The sequence below is a fragment of the Panthera uncia genome (assembly GCF_023721935.1).
Source record: "Panthera uncia isolate 11264 chromosome A1 unlocalized genomic scaffold, Puncia_PCG_1.0 HiC_scaffold_16, whole genome shotgun sequence".
NCBI classification, from domain to species: domain Eukaryota; kingdom Metazoa; phylum Chordata; class Mammalia; order Carnivora; family Felidae; genus Panthera; species Panthera uncia.
This window is the reverse complement of record NW_026057576.1, coordinates 16,764,608-16,783,297: the sequence shown is the minus strand read 5'-3', so window position 1 is coordinate 16,783,297 and position 18,690 is coordinate 16,764,608. Positions and strand designations below refer to the sequence as shown.

The window sequence follows — 18,690 nt, the reverse complement described above, 5'->3', positions numbered from 1 at the left end:
TCTTGAATCCTGCTGGAGCAGACGGCAGGTTTGTTTATTGTTTAGTATAATAAAGATAATGTCTCCCTCTGGTGTGAAGCTTGGGCGGATTTGTTTACAGCCTATTATAAAAAGTTGGGGTTCTCTAAACACGGGATTCCTCAACTGTGACCCAAACTCACTGACTTTGCCGCATCAGCCCCTGTGAGATGTGGGAGGCAAGGGGGTGGATGCAAATGTGAAGCTCATGCTGCTTGCTGTCTGTGAATAATACATCTCCACATCTCTGATGTGGGAGTCTCTTGTCTCCTCCAGCTTCTGTGAAATGGTGGCAGTTTAACGTGTCAGCTCGCAAGCACAGTAAAATCTCAGATTCCTCACCTCCTTGACACCACTGTTATAATGCCTGTAATTCATACGAAAATACTTCAGGATAAAGAGAGATGTGTCTGTCAGTTAGGGACGGTCACAACCCAGGTGCATCTTCCAGACCAGATACTCAAGGCTGCTGGTACGAGTGTTCTGATATCTGTATCCCAACCAACACCGGCAGCCTTTACTATTCGCACAGCCCTGTCAGAAGTGGATTTTTATTGGTGGAATTAATATCTTATTAATTAACATGATGAATGTTAAACGTGGATTCTTCTCAGTGAGACTGTGGATTAGCTCCAAGAGTTAAAGACACTCCTTATCCTTGCTTGAAGGGATGGAAACATCCACCCTGCCTTTAGCCATTACTCTAAGTCCCTGTGATACTCAAACTCTCAAACAACCGATTTTCCATGGGCCCTGACCAATCCACACTAAAATCTTGGCCACGGCACTGGAGCAGGCTCCCCAGGGGTCCTGCTCTGCCAGGCACTAGCTCTTTGGTTTCTGGGACATGAGGCTAGGATTCTCTAGGGTTCCCAGACAGGGAAGGGACAATGGGACACTTGGGGAACTTGGAGAAGTGGCTGTTCACCCACCAGTACAGAGAGGTACATATTTTAGTATTTCTGACAACCGGTACAGGTTCACTGAAGCATGCCCGCTATGCATACAATGCCCTCAGGAGTGGCAGCCAAGGCTGGATCATCCCTAAAAAGCTCAATTTCCAGCCTTTGTTTGGAGAACTTTTGGTTGTTTGTGGCCAAAGGGACCAGAGTCCTGCCCTGGAACATTGCTCCAATGGCTCCTTCATGCAAAGTGGTGTTTGCAAACACTTAAAGGATAGAGAGCTAAGATTTAACTAGCTCCCAGGACAGGTCGATGACCTGGTTTGTGCCTTGATTGCTGTTTGTTTAATAAGCGTCTGTCTGTGTAGCAGGATTTGGTCTGAGGCTTGCTTTCATCATAACTTGGAAATGAGGTTGTAGGAGAGTGGCTCCCCGATACCATCCCTCACACTTTTGCAGCAGTGACTGTAATTTACCGGAGGGTCTCAAGGTTGTGCTTGACCAAATTGGATTAGGCTCGTCCGCAGCAGCCACCTTACGCACAAGGAGGGATCGTCCAGGAAAACCTCTTAAACGGAGGACCGGACACCGAGAATATATTCAGAGGCTGCTTGGTGGCTGATGGAAGCATGACAGACAAAGGGAAGAGGGCTGATAAAATGCCATCAGGACAGAGTGCAGTACGTCTTCACGTAGGTTTCCTGGAAAATTGGCTGCAGCCGCGGGCTACACAGAGGACAGGCAATTAGAGACAGTCTAGGTACCTTCACACTCTCTTTTGGGGCCATTTATGAGTCAGAGGAGCAGAATCTGAGGTCGTTCCAGCCTTTATAAACAGCAATGACAGACAGCTAGAGGATAATCTGTCACCATAGGCTGAAGAAAGCCCCGCTGGTTGTCTCAGCCTTCCCCACTCGGAGATCGGATTCTGGGTCAGTTCACAGCGTGAACACAAAGGCCACCAGCATACGTTGTGTATATAGAGCCAATGTGTGTGCCTTATCACCTTCCCAGTGGCGTTATCTCTAGTGAAACTTTCAGGATGAATTCGGTGCTAAGGGGCAAGGATTCATAACAACAAGCTGGCCAGACAGGACAAAGGGAAAACCATCTTTTACGTGTAAATGGCGCAAATGTGTACATTAGTGAAATTATTTCCTGGGCCACAGAACAGAGGCCCATTGGATTGGTGCGATCATAAGAATTCAGATGCACTCACCCTACTTTTCTGACACTTGAACTGGGATTTGATTATGCTTCTGGAAGCACCAGGGTGGTTTTATTTTGCCATTGCTTTGTGTTGTGGGAATGCTGTGTAGGCAAAACAGCTTAGCCACCTGTTCCATGGTTATGTGGCTCTTACTGGAATTCAGGAGGGGATGGTGCAGGACCTTGAGTCAGCGCAGACTTTAAGAGAAAGGCCCCTGAGTGGATCTGACTGGAAGGACGAGCAATGAGCAGGTTTGGTGTGGCAGGGCCAGGAACACCACTGAGAGAGGAAGTGAAGTGCGAGAGGAAGTGAAGCATGGCACCTGGGCGGCCACACCCACCAAAATACTGGAACGTGTGTTTCTTAGATCTTTCAGGATCAGTTTCTCTCACTGATCCATCTCCACCTGCTTCTCTACCCCCACATAACACTGCTCTTGTTTTGTTGTATTGTGACAAAATGTATGTAACATAAAACTGTATCATTTTAACCATTTCTAAGTGTGCAATTCAATGGCATTAAGTAAATCCACGGTGTGGTGCAACCATCATCACTAACCACTTTCTAACGTTTTCGTCACCCTAAACAGCATCTGTACCCAGTAAACAAGAACTCTCCATTATCTTCTTCTGCCAGACCCTAGTAACCACTATTGTACTTTCTGTCTCTATGAATGTCCCTATTCAAAGCACCTCATACACGTGGACTCCTACAGTATTTGTTCGTCCTTTTGTGTCTGGCCTTTTTTAAACGTGTTTTTAATGTTTGTGTATTTGTCTTGAGAAAGAGAGAGAGCACAAGCAGGGGAGGGGCAGAGAGAGGGAGAGAGTGAGAATCCCAAGCAGATTCCGTGCTGTCGGTGCACAGACCGACATGGGGCACAAACCCACAAACCGTGAGACCATGACCTGAGCTGAGATCAAGAGTTGCATGCTTAACCAACTGAGCCACCCAGATGCCCCAGGGTCTGGCTTTTTTCACTTAGCATAATGTCTTTAAAGTTCATCCATGTTGTCTAACACGTGCCAGAAGTTCATTCCTTCTTACGGCTGAATAATATTCCATTATATGGACCCACCACATTTTGTCTCTTCATCTAAGCCTGCTCATTTTTTACCTAGTTGTTTTCACACTGGTGATTTATGTATATCGATATGAAATACACCTGTTTCACTGGTTTGTTGGTAAAAGAGGTTGTTGGTTTATCCCCCCCCCCCCCGCCCCCCGACCACACACAATTTTATAATTATTTCCTTTGGCGTTGGGAAGTTAACTTTAAAAGCACAGGTAGGTAATGATGTGGTGTACATCCTCATTGCCCAAATAGGACTGGTTTTTTGGTTAAGAATAACCCAGCATCAGCACCCTGCTTTAGATTACGACCAGGAAATTCAAAGTTATAAACAAAAAGAAAGAATCTCCCTACTGAAGAAAACACATTCAAGAGACCTGGGAAGATGACTTTGGTCATTGGTGAAATACAGGAGATGACCTATATCAAGGGTGAGCATGTCATGTGACAAGTATGTCCTGTTTGTTTTTTCAGTAAGTTTTATTGAAACACAGCCGTGCTCATGTGTTTACTTAGTGTCTATAGCTGTTTTTTTTTTTTTTTTTAAGTTTATTTACTTTGAGAGAGAGAGAGAAAGAGAGAGCAGGGGAGGGGAAGACAGAGAGAATCCCAAGCAGGCTCCCAAGCTGTCAGTGCAGAGCCCAATGTGGGGCTCGAACTCACAAACCGTGAGATCGTGACCTGAGCCAAAATCAAGAGTCAGACCCTTAACCGACTGAGCCTCCCAGGCACCCCCTCTATGGCTGCTTTTGACCTAAAGTATTTACTCTCTGGCTCTTTTCAGAAAAAGGTTGCCAAGCCTTGCTGTAGATGATCCTTTTCCAGTGTCCCTTGTCTCTAAAATCTGTGATGCTGTGATGTGCTAGGTGGAAGGAGGAGAAGTGAAGGAAGGATAAAGTCACAAGGACACAGAAATGGTCCTTGACAAGGCTCGAAGTGTGAAAAAGTCTCTGTCCTGTTCAGGCTGAATTCCTTACCGTAGTCCTGACCCTGCACCCTCCTGACCTGCTGGAGTTGCCAGAGACGGCTTAGATGGCACGGAAAACTCCTGGAGGTTTCTCTTAGCGAGCATATGCTTTACTTGTGTGAAATCTATATGTCAGCCAGAAAAGCCCCTTTCCTTCCGTGGGAACTGTTGTTTCCCACGTGGACTATATATAACCAGTAGCCTGGAGGCGCTTTGTGGAGGAAGGGGGACCTGTGTCCCTCTGCTGCCTGTGCCCCTCCTGGAGCAGGTGGAGCCAGCGCCCCTGTCCTTCCTCACCGGGACACCTGCGTCCGCACACATACACCGCTCACTTACCGCTTGGCGCTGCTTTATGACGAATGCCAGGATGTCCTCTTTATTTCGGCGGGTTTAGTAGGCTGTTTGCTTCGTTGGCTGTGGTCTGCTCTGGTCCGCTGTGGTCGGCAGGAATGGGAGGGGGCTTTGTGCGACAGAGGATGCAACTTGAGGGCAGGGACTCCCCAGATACCCCACGGAGTGCTGTGCCCCGCAGAGCAAGGAGTGCGAATGCAGGGGAAGAGGGTGAATGCATGTTTTCGTGGGGCAAATTGCACAATAAAAATTGCCATCAGTTCTCATTTTGCATGCCGTAGGACCCACGTATTTATTGGGTTCTTGCTCTTTGTATTTACAAGCATGAAAGTCTCCCAGTCATTTTACATATGTATGTGTGTGTGTATAATTTATATTTTTATATATACGCGGGTATAGGTATACATTCATGTATATAGACACAGTTAAATTTTTATATTTGTTTAATTTTGATTTTGAAATGAGCTCAGATTTATAGAAAAGTCACAAGGGGCGCCTGGGTGGCTCAGTCGGTTGAGGTCATGATCTCGCGGGGCGTGAGTTCAACCACCGCATAGGGCTCTGTGCTGACCGCTCAGAGCCGGGAGCCTGCTTCTGATTCTGTGTCCCCCTCTCTCCTCTGCCCTTCCCCTGCTCTTTCTCTCTCTCTGTCAAAAATAAATAAGGGGAAGGGCAGAGAGAGAGGGAGACACAGAATCTGAAGCAGGCTCCGGGCTCTGTGCTGACAGCACAGAGCCCTATGCGGTGCTTGAACTCACGAACCGTGAGCTCATGACCTAAGCTGAAGTCAAACACTTGACCGACGGAACCATGCAGGCGCGCCCTTATCTCTACATTTTTACGCAGTGACAAGTTTGGGCATTCTCTTCTCTTTCCAGACACAGGAGGACAGGAGGTATCATTTTAACCACTTGTTCCACTAAACGTTTGAATTAAAGCTTTTGTATGTTTTAGGCCAAAGGCTTAAAACTTGTTTCTTTTTTTTACTAGTGACACCTTTGTTCAGTAACTTCTCAAAAGAACAAATGGATTCCTTTTGTTCTTGTTTTTTCTAAATGCATATGCAGACAAGGTGGTATGAATATGAAGAGCCATGAAGGAGTTTATTCGAGAAGATAAGGCCTATCAAACTTGCGTCTGTGATATTTAAGAGGACAAAAGCTTTTGTCTCTCCACTGATCCTTCCACCTTCCAGCCCTCATTATTTATAAAGCAAAAAAGATGAAGTCAAAAATACCTACTTCTTTGCTACACAAGCTTTTCATTTGTATCTTAACATGGTGAAAAGTTTTTAAAAATTTTTTTTTCTGTTTCTTCAGTTTTTGAGAGGCAGAAGCAGGCTCCCTGTGTCAGCGCACAGCCTGATACAGGGCTCGAACTTGAACCGTGAGATCATGAGTTGAGCCGAAGTCTGCTGCTTAGCCAGCTGAGCCACCCAGGTGCCCCAACATGGTGAAAATGTTAAAATATCACAGAGGAAAGATAGTCCACCTTGATAAATGAAGTCAGTCGTCTCATTACATCTGGACCCAGGCACTCACGGCCACAAGGCTGGGAGCTTAGCAGCGACCTAGTGAAGAAAGAAGTACGCTAGGGACCAGTGGGGCTCAGGTTCAAAATCAGAGCACAGGAAGGCCAAGGACCGATGGAGTTTTGTGTCAGATGGCATCGGCGAGAGGGTAGGACTGCCTGAGCCACTGCGCTTTGTGTTGTGCTTGAACAGCACTGTACGGTGGGTGGGACTGTGGCCAAATCTCTGGGTGGGTCTGAGGATGGCATGATGGCTCCTGACCAACCGCTGAGCATTTACAAGCAGACAGTAGCCGAGAAGGATCTGGAGTGTGCCCAGGGCTTGGACAGAGTCGGGGGGGGGGGGGGGTTCAAAACACCTGGCCTGGGGGCATGTTCATGGTCAGGTTCACACCGAGGAAGGATCAGTTGTCTGAATTCATCAAGCAAGCTTATTGGACCCCCGCTCCCCACATTCTCTAGAAGGGATGGTGTCGCCACGAGAGTGCTGGTTTAGTTCCATCGCCTCAGGAGTTGGATGCCAATTCAGCCAGCGGCAGGCGTTTAATAACCAGAACCGCCGTGCAAGGTGGACACAGAGACGTGGAGTCTTCTAAGAAGACCCATAAATTCAAAGGAGGAAAATATGTTTCATCTCTCCTTGGCATGGAAGTTCTAGCAAAGACAAGTGCTGTCTAACAAATGCGAGAAGTACACTGGACTAGCTCATCCTAATACATTCTCTGAGCACTGGAGAAATTTCTAGAATCAGTTTGACCCAAGTCCACGTTGAAGTTTTATCATTTATTTGAGATACTAGGCAAGTTACTTACCTTGCATGTAAGTCAATTTTTTCATCTTCACAAAGGGAATCACGTGGGGAAAATATAAACAGATTTGCTTCTCTCCTTTCTGGGAAACGGTAGAGGCAAAAATGATTAAGTGAGTTGCCACTTGTAAACTCTTCATGGGGCGCCTGGGTGGCGCAGTCGGTTGGGCGTCCGACTTCAGCCAGGTCACGATCTCGCGGTCCGTGAGTTCGAGCCCCGCGTCAGGCTCTGGGCTGATGGCTCAGAGCCTGGAGCCTGTTTCCGATTCTGTGTCTCCCTCTCTCTCTGCCCCTCCCCCGTTCATGCTCTGTCTCTCTCTGTCCCAAAAATGAATAAACGTTGAAAAAAAAAAAATTTAAACTCTTCAGTGCACGCCTCGCAGTCTATATACATAAACAGCTGTTAATATAATGAGTAATTTCATGTTTCTGTTCTCAACACAGATATAGTGTCTGATACTCATTCATGCCACGAACATAGATCAGTCGTCTGCTGTGGTCCAGGCGTTTTACTGAGCACCAAGATACCAAAGTAGAGCAGACAGACACAGTGATACATAGTAGGCTCTGAAATGTTGATGGGCCCGATTATGAAAAAAGCAGAGGTTAAACTACAGTTTCCTCAAAAGGCGAAAAGATCTGTGGAATTCCGTGGTTACTCGTAGTAAGGCTGGATTCGTTGTACTTTCTCTTCTGTCTCTATTACTAACAAGAGCCGCACCACGAACTGACTTGAGCCTCCCCCCAAAACTCGGTCACCCCTCTCCTACCCCGTCTCCTCTTCCAGGCCGCCCCGGAGTGCCGCCACAACATCTTTTTCCATTGACTTGGCAGGTGGCTGTGGTTTGCTGCTTTCTGTCCCATTAACCTCTATTTTATCTGTCAAGAAGAGTATTCCCCATTGTTGAAAGCAGCAATTTGCCAACCAAGCAAGCTTACAGTCCTGTTTGATGGAGCATCACAGAGAGCAGAAGGGAAAGTTTAAACAGATTTGCTTCTCTAATTTCCCGAAAGGATCACAGACAAAACTCGCCCTCTAGTAAAATGCTTTTTGTGTGCATTATAATAACAAGCCTTTATTGGCATGACAGGGGAAGAGAGAGGCCATGGAAGAATGGTCCCGAATTTCCTGGTTTCATTTAGTCCTGTTACTACTCATGGACTACCATATTGTCTAAAACATATAAACTTTCCTGATAGCCTAATGTACTCAAAAAGACTTTTCCCTCTTACTATTGTAAAACATGGTACTAATTTGTTATTACGGAGCATGTGGGTTTAAACAATGGAATCAGGCTCCCAGAGGAAAAAAATCTACTTTTTCTTTTCCTTTGGAGAAGTTCAAGGTACAGTGTGTCTACTGTGCTGTTGGAAAATCACAGAACTCTCCCGAACTCTGGATGTTTTGTATTTATATTTATGTTCCATGAAAAAATTCCCTCTTCTATCTGGTTGATTTCATCCAACTGAACTTCTAAGAAACATATGTGTAATATATATGAGGGATGGCTTCAAAATAATGCAAGTGATGTGAGCGATCCCTGAGAATTGGTCTTAACTAGAACATAAACCTCCTTAGACCAAAGACCCTTTCTGTCTTGTTCGCTGCTGGGTCTCCAGCTTGTATAACGTTGCACATATGATAGGTGCTCAAAATTTACTGGTTAATGTTGAACACCATACGGTTCCATCTACCGGTACAGATGAAATTTCTGGAGAGGTTTTTAGGCTTCAAGCTCTCAAACTCTGGAGGTAGTTATCCCCATCCCCATCTCTTGCTTACACCCAAGATGGCACTCATTTCGTTCTTGAACTATCCTTTAACAAGACCTCAGTCTGCCTACATTTCTCCATTTCCCATCCCCCTAGTGCAAGTACACTCTTGCCTGGCCTCCCGCATTTCCACCTGGCTTGCTCCCGCTCTTCCTCTTCCAGGTCTCAGCATAAATTTCATTTCTGACTTAAGGTTCTCCTACACTGACCACACTCTATTGAGCTCCCTTGTGATTTGCTCTCTTAGCATCCTGAACTTCTTTTCATCAAAGCACGTATCACAATTATCATTACATAATTATCTCCGTAATTATTGTTTAGTACTTCCTTGACTAGACAATAGCTCCTTGATAGCAGGGACTGTAGCCACCTTGTTTCCAACAAGATCTCCAGCACCCAGTGACCCTCAGTCAGAGTAGGAGACTATTATTATAATAGTCCTATACTATTATTAGTAAGTATTTGTTGAATTGATGAAGGAATTGAGGGAGACAGGGAAAGAGGAAGAATGGGAGGAAAGGAATCAAGGAGTAAGGAATCAGGGATTCGATGGCTTAGTGTTTCTTTAGATTTGCTTAAATCCTATTGACACATCTTGATTTTACCAGATTGATTCCCACGATTTCCTGCTTCTCAAAAGATGTGTGTGTGTGTGTGTGTGTGTGTGTGTGTGTGTGCGCTTTTGTATATTCTTTTGAGGTTAGTTTGATGGGCTGGCTGTATTTCTGAATAATCCAAACTACCAGAATAAATCCATATTGATTTAATGGTTCTGTATTTTATGAATTACTTGGTAATTGAAAATTACTTGGTAAATGAAAGTCTTCATATCTGAAATAGAAGAATATTTTCTTTCAAATCACACTGAACATTAGTTGCTTATTTTGGATCTGAGCCAGTTGCTGAATTTAAATCACAAAATATATAGATTACACACATATATCTATATATATGAGTAATTAGTGGCAATATCTGATGACATTCTCAAACATTTTTTTCCTATGGTACACTTTTTAAATAACTTTATTTAGTTTCCTTCCTATTTTCTTTTTTTTTTTATTTAAAATTTTTTTAACGTTTATTTATTTTTGAGACAGAGAGAGACAGAGCATGAACAGGGGAGGGGCAGAGAGAGAGGGAGACACAGAATCCGAAACAGGCTCCAGGCTGTCAGCACAGAGCCTGACGCGGGGCTCGAACTCACGGACCGTGAGATCGTGACCTGAGCCGAAGTCGGACGCTTAACCAACCAAGCCACCCAGGCGCCCCTTTTTTAAATGTTTACTTATTTATTTTGAGAGAGAGAGAGTTGGGGAGGGACAGAGAGAGAGAGAGAGAGAGAGAGAGAGAGAGAGATTCCCAAGTAGGCTCCAAGCTGCCAGCACAGAGCTCTACACAGGGCTCAGTCCCACAAACTGTGAGATCATGACCTGAGCTGAAATCAAAAGTCAGACGCTCAGATGACTGAGCCACCCAGGTGGCCCTCTTTGTATTTTCATCTGTTAGCTGGTTTGATGAGCTGACTACATGTCTTATGGATCCAGAACCATAACAATTACTGGAAATGATACATATGCACGTGCACGACATGGAGTTAGATTTGCCCCCCGGAAGACAGTAGTGTGGGGCGATGGGTGATGCCAAAGACTTTATCCTGGCTGTGGGTCTTTCAGGTGATGGCAAGGCTCCGCTGTGTTGTTAGGTGGGTAGGGTGGTCAAGCCTCTGACAGCGGAAGCCTCACAGACCTTTACCGTGAAACCAAAAAAGCAAGAAAGATTTTGTTCACTTGCTCTTGTCTCAAATCAGGTTTCCCAGAGCAGATGCTGAGATGAGGATTCTTATTCGAAGAAACCAGTAAGAGAATGGGAAGTAACATAGAGAAGGGGTAAACACCAGGCAAGAGTGCGATTTCAGGTGAGGTCCCAGCCTCAGCCTCAACTCACTGGGACTCTAGAACATTCGTTCCACTGTAGAATTTGTCCCACCTGGAGGCAAGAAAGCTGGCTTCCATACTCCTGCACCAGTCAGACATTGGCCACTTGCCACACCAGGGGCTTAAGCTCTCTGAGAGTTGGGGCGCTGTGGCATCAGGCTCACGGGTCCTCTGAAGAGGGTCTCAGGGGTAAACTGTTAGGAGTAGTGCACAATCAGAAGCTAAGGATGAGACCCCAGGACCAGCGAAGGGGTATAAAGGCATTGGGTGCAATATCTACACCATCTGCTACCAGCCTTGCCAGTGAAGAGCCCCTAAAGTTCAAACCCCTGCTATTCTATTAACTTCCTTGGAGAAAAAAATATATACTCTCTCTCTCCTGGGTCCTCAGTAGTCAATCCTTTAGGCTTCTTTTTCATCTTTATTTAATACACATGACTACTGTCACATGGACTATTTTCAAAGAATTGCCCTCACCGGTTACTTTCTCTGGAATGAGTGTCCAATAATTAATAAAGAATCGTGTACTCTGCTCTTCGTGTTAGGTCATGGAACTGTGTGTAGGTCAATACCTGTTTATTAATGAACAATGGATTATGTTCCATGTTATGAGCCCGAGACTGAATGGATTGCCCACAAATTTTGCTGACTTCTTGAAAGGTTCTAAAGCACTTGCCATCTCTTAGCTACCTATTAATTCTCCCTCCTAGATTTATTTAATCCAGCTGAAGAATAATTCAAAATGGAGATTATTCCCAAGATTCACAAATGGAGATTATTCCCCAGCCACATTCATGGATGGTTATCAGAAAACTTGGCCCATGAAGGGGACTCTGCTACCCTTGAAAAATACTTATCCTACGTATCATTATTAACGGAGCTCATTGTGCCAGTGAGACCTACCCCGAGGTGGAGATGTGATCTTTCAGGATCTATTATCCTGTTAAGTTTAACACACTCTGTATGAGGCTATAAATGCTATAAATTTGGTTTGGGAACGTCTCTCCAAAAGTTCCGTGCCAAAGCAGGACTAGAGTTATTCTTGTAATAAAATCCCAGGTTTACTCTGTTTTTCGGGGACTAAGCTGTTTGCCAACTTTGCTTCCTTTCTTTGTTTTTCTTTTACCTTGCCTTTCATTCAACATTTACTTAGTGAGTGACTATTACGAGCCAGGCATTGTTTTGGGGATAGAGAAGAAAATATACAGAAGTCTCCCATAACTGAAACTCTTATTCTAGTGGAAGAGACTGAAGTTAAACTCTCTCTCTCTCTCTCTCTCTCTCTCTCTCTCTCTCTCTCTCTCACACACACACACACACACACACACACACACGCATACACACGCACATGCACACACACACACAGTATTTACAAACCATAGTAAGTGCTACAGAGGAAATAAAGTGAGGTAAAGGAACAGAGACTTTGATGAAGCAGATGGGGGGTGGGACATATCTTTACAGAGATGCCATTTCAGAAGGAGCCAGCTCTCTAATTATCTGAAGTAGAACTTTCTGGGTAGAAGGAATAATGAACGTGAAGCACCAAGCCAGCAACAAGCCTGATGAGGTCCAGAGAAGGCAGCCAGTGTGTCCAGAAGGAAGACTGAGGGAAGTTGGTCATGAGTTTTGAGAAGTAGGCAGATACCAGCTCATGCAAGGTCTCACAGGCCATTGGAAGGAGACTAGATGCTTGACAATCCTTTAGAAAATTTCAAGTAAGTCAGTGTCTTAACACAATTCATTTTTAAAAAGATAGTTGCCTGCTTTGCTGTTGGTGATACCATAAGCAGAAGCAGGGAGACAGGAAAGCAATGACGGCAGGTAGGACTGTATGGGGATGCTGCAGGCATTTGAGTGGTAATACAGAGGATAAATTTTGGAGAGAGGCAAAGGACTTGCCACTCATTAACGGCGAGTCTTCGGGCAGGTTAGTGCATTTTTCTTGACTTTACTTTTCCCATCTGAATGTACCTATCACATCATGTTCTTAGGAGGATTAAATGCATTAATATGTACTCCATGTAAAGCTCTTCTAATAACTTGGAACAAGTAGTAATCATGCATGTAATACATGTTCACTATTTTTAACTTGTTACTTTTATTAGATATATAAAGGGAGAGAAATCAAGGATGACACATAGATTGAAGACTGAACATAGCCTATTGTCTGTGTACATAGGTGGTATATGCTTGAGATGTGGAGGCTCTCAATTTAATTTTGCTACTATTGCCTTGTGGTGACTACAAGCCAATGACTCACTTAGCTTTGATTGACCTCAGCGTCTTATTTTTTAAATTTTTTTCTTAATGTTTATTTATTTTTGAGAGAGTGAGGCAGAGTGTGAGCATTGGAGGGGCAGAGACAGAGGGAGACACAGAATCCTAAGCAGGCTCCAGGCTCTGAACTGTCAGCATGGAGCCCGACGCAGGGCTCGAACTCACGAACCGTGAGATCATGACTTGAGTTGAAGCCATACGCTTAACCGGCTGAGCTACTCAGGCGCCCCACCTGACCTCAGCTTCTTATCCGTAAATGGGGTACATGCTAACTATCCCTCTAGTAAACTTCAATGAAGATGTGAAGTCAGATTGCATGCTTCACTTAACAGTCTTTGAATTTTTCAATAGAAAAGTTATTAATGAACAAGATAAAAATGACTCACTTGTAAAAAAAGGATATGATTTTCAATCTATGGTTTATGTGTTCAGTGACTGAAATTTAAGTATCTCAGTGTATGTGTTTGTATCTAATGTAATATATAAATGATAACAAAAGAAAAGGGAGAAGATAAGATCATAAAACTGGCTAAAAGAAAGATTAAAATTAGAGCAGAAAAAGACAATTGTTCAATGAAAGATATAGAAGCCTTCCATACTGTCCAGACAAAAAGAATAACTTGAATGCTGTAAAACAAAATATGGGGGAAGAGAGGATTAATGAATGCAGAAACTTGTTTTATTAATTCAAATAGGATATTTTGGGTGAATGGCTTATTATTCTTAGAACATGAAAGCCAAGTTTGAGTCCTGGTTCTGAAGGGCATATTGGTTGCTTTAAAGTTTTGGCATGTATGGATAAAGCTGCTAAAAACATCCATGTGCAGATTTTTGAGTGGACGTAAATTTTTGGTTCCTTTGGGTAAATAGTAAGTAGTGTGATTGCTGAATTGTACGGTGAGAGTATGTTTAGTTTTATCGTTTAATAAGAAGTCACCAAACTGTCTTCTTAAGTGTTTTAAAGTGGCTGTACCATTTTGTGTTCCCACACCAATGTGTGAGAGTTCTTGTTCCACATCCTCACTAGCCTTTGGCGGTGTCAGTGTTCCAGATTTTGGCTAGTCTTGTAAGTATGAGGTGATATCTTGCTGTTTGATGCTTTTTAAAGTTTATTTACTTATTTGAGGGGGAGAGAGGGGCAGAGGGAGAGAGGGAGAGAGTCCCAAGCTGGCTCTGTGATGTCAGCGCAGAGCCTGATGCAGGGCTTGGTCTCAGGAACGGTGAGATCGTGACCTGAGAGCCAAAATCAAGAGTCGGGTGCTTATTAACCAACTGAGCCACCCAGGTGCTCCAGGAGTTTTGTAGTTCTATGTGTTACATTTAGGTCTGTTATCTAGTTTTAGTTAATTTTTGTGAAGGCTGTAGGGTCCATGTCTTTTTTTTTTTTTTTTTTTTTGCACGTGAATGTCCAGATATTCCAGTACCATTTATTGAAAAGACTCTCTTTGCTTCATTTTATTGCCTCCGCTTCTTTGTTAAATATCAGTTAATTATATCTATGTGAGTCTATTTCTGACCTGTCTACTCTGTTCCATTGCTCTATTTGTCTGTTCTTTCACCAATACCACACTGTTTTGATTACTGGAGATTTATGGTAAGTCTTAAAGTTGAGTAGTGCCAGTCCTCTAACTGTGTCGAACGTGTTTGAAATTTGTTCAATATTACGTTGGCTATTCTGAGTCTTTTGCCTTTCCATATAAACTTTAGAATAAGTTTGTCAATATCCCCAAAATAACTTTCTGAGGTTTTTTTAATAGGATTGCATTGAATCTACAGACCAAATTGGCAGGACTGACATATTGTTACTGTCAAGTCTTCCTGTTCATGGACATGGAATATTTCTCCATTTACTTAGTTCTTTGGTTTTGTTCATCAAATCAATTTTGTAGATTTCCTCATATAGATTGTGTACATGCTTTATTAGATTTATACCTAATTATTTTACTTTGGGCGTGCTAATGTAAATGGTGTTATCTTTTAAATTCCAAATTTTACTTATACATTGCTGGTATATGGGAAGTGATTGACTTTTACATATAACCCTTGTATCCTGCAACGTTGATATAATCCCTTATTAGTTCCAGGAGTGGTTTTTTGTTTGTTTGTTTGTTTGTTTGTTTGGTCGGTTGGTTGGTTGGTTGATTTTTTTTGTGGATTCTTTCACATTTGCTATAGAGACAATCATGCCGTCTACAAAGACAGTTTTTTTTTCTTCCTTCCCAATCTGTATACCGTTTATTTCCTTTTCCTGCCTTATTGCAATAGCTAGATCCTTTAGTGAAGTGTTGAAAAGGAGTGGTGAGAAGGGACATCCTTGCCTTGTGGGAAAGGCACAACACAGTACATTGGAGCAGCCTTCCTCTGACATCTCTTTTACCCTGAAGGTATTCATAAATTATTGGACTTTGTTACTGAAGTTTAACAATAATCATATCTAAGCAGTTTCATCAAGATCACTGAAATGGCAATCACTTGAAATTCTGAATTTCTTACAAGCCTAATGAAAATTAATCTAAAAATAGAAAGCTATATGTTTCTCACCATTAAGTATGATATTAGCAATAAATGTTTTAGATGTTCTTTGACAAGTTGAGAAAGTTTCCCTGTATTCCTAGTGTATTGAGAATTTTTTTTTAATCATGACTGGATGTTGTATTTTTGTTAAATTTTTTTTTTTTGCACCTACTGATATGTTCGTGTGATTTTTTTCTTTTAGTTTTTTGATGGGATACATGATATTAATTGACTTTTGAATGCTGAACCAGCCTTTTATATTTGGGATAAATCACACTTGGTTGTTGTATGATTCTTTTCATACATTGCTGAATTAGATTTGCAAATATTTTGTTGAGAAATGTTGTATCTCTGTCCGTGCGAAATAATGATTTGTAGTTTCTTGTAATTTTTGCACAATTTTGGAGTTAGGGCAATAATGGTCTCATAGAATGTTAATGAATTCTGCTCTAACTTTTATTTATTTTCTTCTGCTTACTTTGAGTTTAATTTGCTCTTCTTTTTCTAGTTTCCTAAGGCAGAAACTTCTATTATTGATTTTAGATCATTCTTCTTCTCTAATATATGCTTTTGATTCTCTACATTTCCCTCTAAGCACTGTTTTCATTGCATTCTATAAATTTTCATAAGTTGTGTTTTCATTTTCATTTATCTCAAACTATTTTTAAATTTCTTTTGAGATTTTTTTCTCTGGCCCTGTGTTATTTGGAAGTGTGATGTTTAATCTCTACAGTGATCTGTCATTGATTTCTAGTTTAATTCCATTGTGGTCTAAGAGTAGACAATGTATGTATATCTTTTCTTTTTTTTTTTTTCAGTTTATTTATTTATTTTGAGAGAGAGAGAGAGAGAGAGAGAAAGCACGAGTGGGGGAGGAGCAGAGAGAGGAGAGAGTGAGAATCCCAAGCAGGCTCCACACCAGCAATGCAGAGCCCAGTGCGAGGCTCGAACTCACAAACTGTGAGGTCATGACTAGAGCCAGAGTCAGACACTTAACCAACTAAGCTACCCAGGTGCTCCAATTTCTATTCTTTTAAATGTTTAAAGGTATATAGTATGGCACAGAATCTTAGTGAATTTTCCATAGGACCTTGATAAGAATGTACATTCGGGGCACCTGGGTGGCTCAGTTGGTTGAGCGTCCGACTTCGGCTCAGGTCATGATCTCAAGGCTCGTGAGTTCGAGCCCCGCGTCGGGCTCTGGGCTGACGGCTCAGATCCTGGAGCCTGCTTCCGATTCTGGGTCTCTCTCCCTCTCTGCCCCTCTCCCACTCATGCTGTCTCTCTCTTGTCTCTCAAAAATAAAAAGAAACATTAAAAAAAATTTTTTTAAAAAGGAACGTGTATTCTGCTGTTGTTGGTTAGAGTGGTCTGTAGATGTCAATTATATTCCATTGATTGATATCAACTATGTCCTTTCAGATTCTTTCTGCCTGCTGGATCTGTCAATTTCCAATACAGGGGTGTTGAAGTCTCCAACTACGATAATGGGCTTACCTATTTCTCCTTGAAACCTGTCCGTTTTTGTGTCATGTAATCTGACGCTCTGTTGCTAGGCACACGCGCATTAAAGATTATTATGTCTTCTTGGAAAATTCGCTCCTTTATCATTATGTAATGCCTTCTCTCTACGTGATAACTTTTCTTGCTTTGAAGGCTGCTCTCTGAAATGCAGACAGCCACTCCCGCTTTCTTTTCCTAATTCTGCTTTTAGTATTGTGAGTGTGCTGTTGGTACTGTTAGTACCAATCCAATGCTGAGAGATCAGGGCCCATGTGAAGTATTTCTGTCGTGTTCTCATTTATATGGCATCTTGATTTCAAAATGAGTATCGACCCCAGAAGAATCCGGGAGTTTTTGTTCTTCAATTCAAAAGGTAGAGTGCAAGTCCGTCCTATATAAACAGCAGTATTCACTTCAGCATCACCCACCCTTCAAATGGATCCCTTCCTCAGAGCGGCCTCTCTGCGGACGGACTGTATTCACATTTTGACTTTTCTCATTGTACGTATGGGTTTGGATGATTTCAGTTAGAACTGATACTTTCTCCCATTCCGATTGCTGTCATTCTTCCTTTCCTTCAGCCAGAAGTGTGGGGTCGGGGCGCCTGGGTGGCTCAGTCGGTTAAGCAGCCGACTTCGGCTCAGGTCATGATCTCGCGGTCCGTGAGTTCGAGCCCCACGTCGGGCTCTGTGCTGACAGCTCAGAGCCTGGAGCCTGTTTCAGATTCTGTGTCTCCCTCTCTCTCTGACCCTCCCCCGTTCATGCTCTGTCTCTCTCTGTCTCAAAAAAATAAAAATAAATAAACGTTAAAAAAAAAAAAAAAAAAAAAAGAAGTGTGGGTATTATTGGCGGAAGAGAACAGGCTTCTGGCTTCTTTGCTAGCAGGAGGCACGGGCCTGAGGCCTTTCTGAAACGCACACAACCGTTCTGGCTTTCTTGAGTCTTGAGAGACCTTTCAGCCCTTGTTATTCCATTTGAGCGAGCGTACCACGTTTCTAATGGGTATTTCCGTTTTACTTCAGTGCACCAGGAACAAAGGGGCTGGGGGAAATAACACAGCCTCCTGTAAAACCGTCCTGATCTGTGCCTGCTTTCTGTCCCCCTCCTGTGTCCCTAGGTAAGTGTGAGATCGGCTGGGCGTACTATTGCACGGGAGCGGGTGCTGCTTCTGCCATGCTGCTGTGCACATGGCTGGCCTGCTTCTCGGGCAAGAAACAGAAGCAGTACCCCTACTGAGACGGAGCCACCAAGCGCAAAGAGAGGAGAAGACAGGCCGAAGGGGCCCGGAGAGACTGAAATGTCCAGCTACCTTCGAAGGGTGGAATAGTGGTTCTCATCCATACAGTGCTTATGAAATGAAACCCAGTGGAATGAGAAACATTATGTGACGTCAAAGGGTGGTGCAAGATTTGCAAAAGAAATGGAGAACCTGGAAATAACACAGAAAAATGGACCAAAGGCTAAAAATATTGCAGGGTGTTGAGTGTTTCTGTTCCACAGAGTATCATTAATGTAGATCACATACACACACAGAACAAACCTATATATGCAAACAAGAGTTTGGGTGGGTTTTTTTTTTGTTTTGGGGTGGTTTTTTTTTTTTTGGTAAGATGAGGACTCAGAGAATCAAAAGGGCTAGTAGAAACAGTATTATGTTGGGAAGCAGGGTAACCCACAGACGTTCCCTGTAGGTCATGGCGCTTCTGAAAGCACACACAGACACACACATCCACACACACACCCACACCCAAACCTAGACATTGTTGCACAGACTGTATGGGAGGTTGAGTCGTGCATTACTCCTCTGTTTTCTTTTTAATACACCCTT

General features: G+C 43.1%; 1 protein-coding gene across 1 annotated transcript in view; it reads left to right on the top strand.

The window, feature by feature from the left end:
* LHFPL6 (LHFPL tetraspan subfamily member 6) overlaps positions 1 to 18,466 on the top strand; it is a 251,687-nt gene extending 233,221 nt beyond the window's left edge. The window contains exon 4 of the mRNA XM_049647434.1: positions 17,980 to 18,466. Within this exon, the coding sequence (XP_049503391.1) occupies positions 17,980 to 18,098 (119 nt within the window). The 3' untranslated portion in view covers positions 18,099 to 18,466. The remainder of the gene's footprint in view (positions 1 to 17,979) is intronic.
* Positions 18,467 to 18,690: the final 224 nt, after the last annotated feature.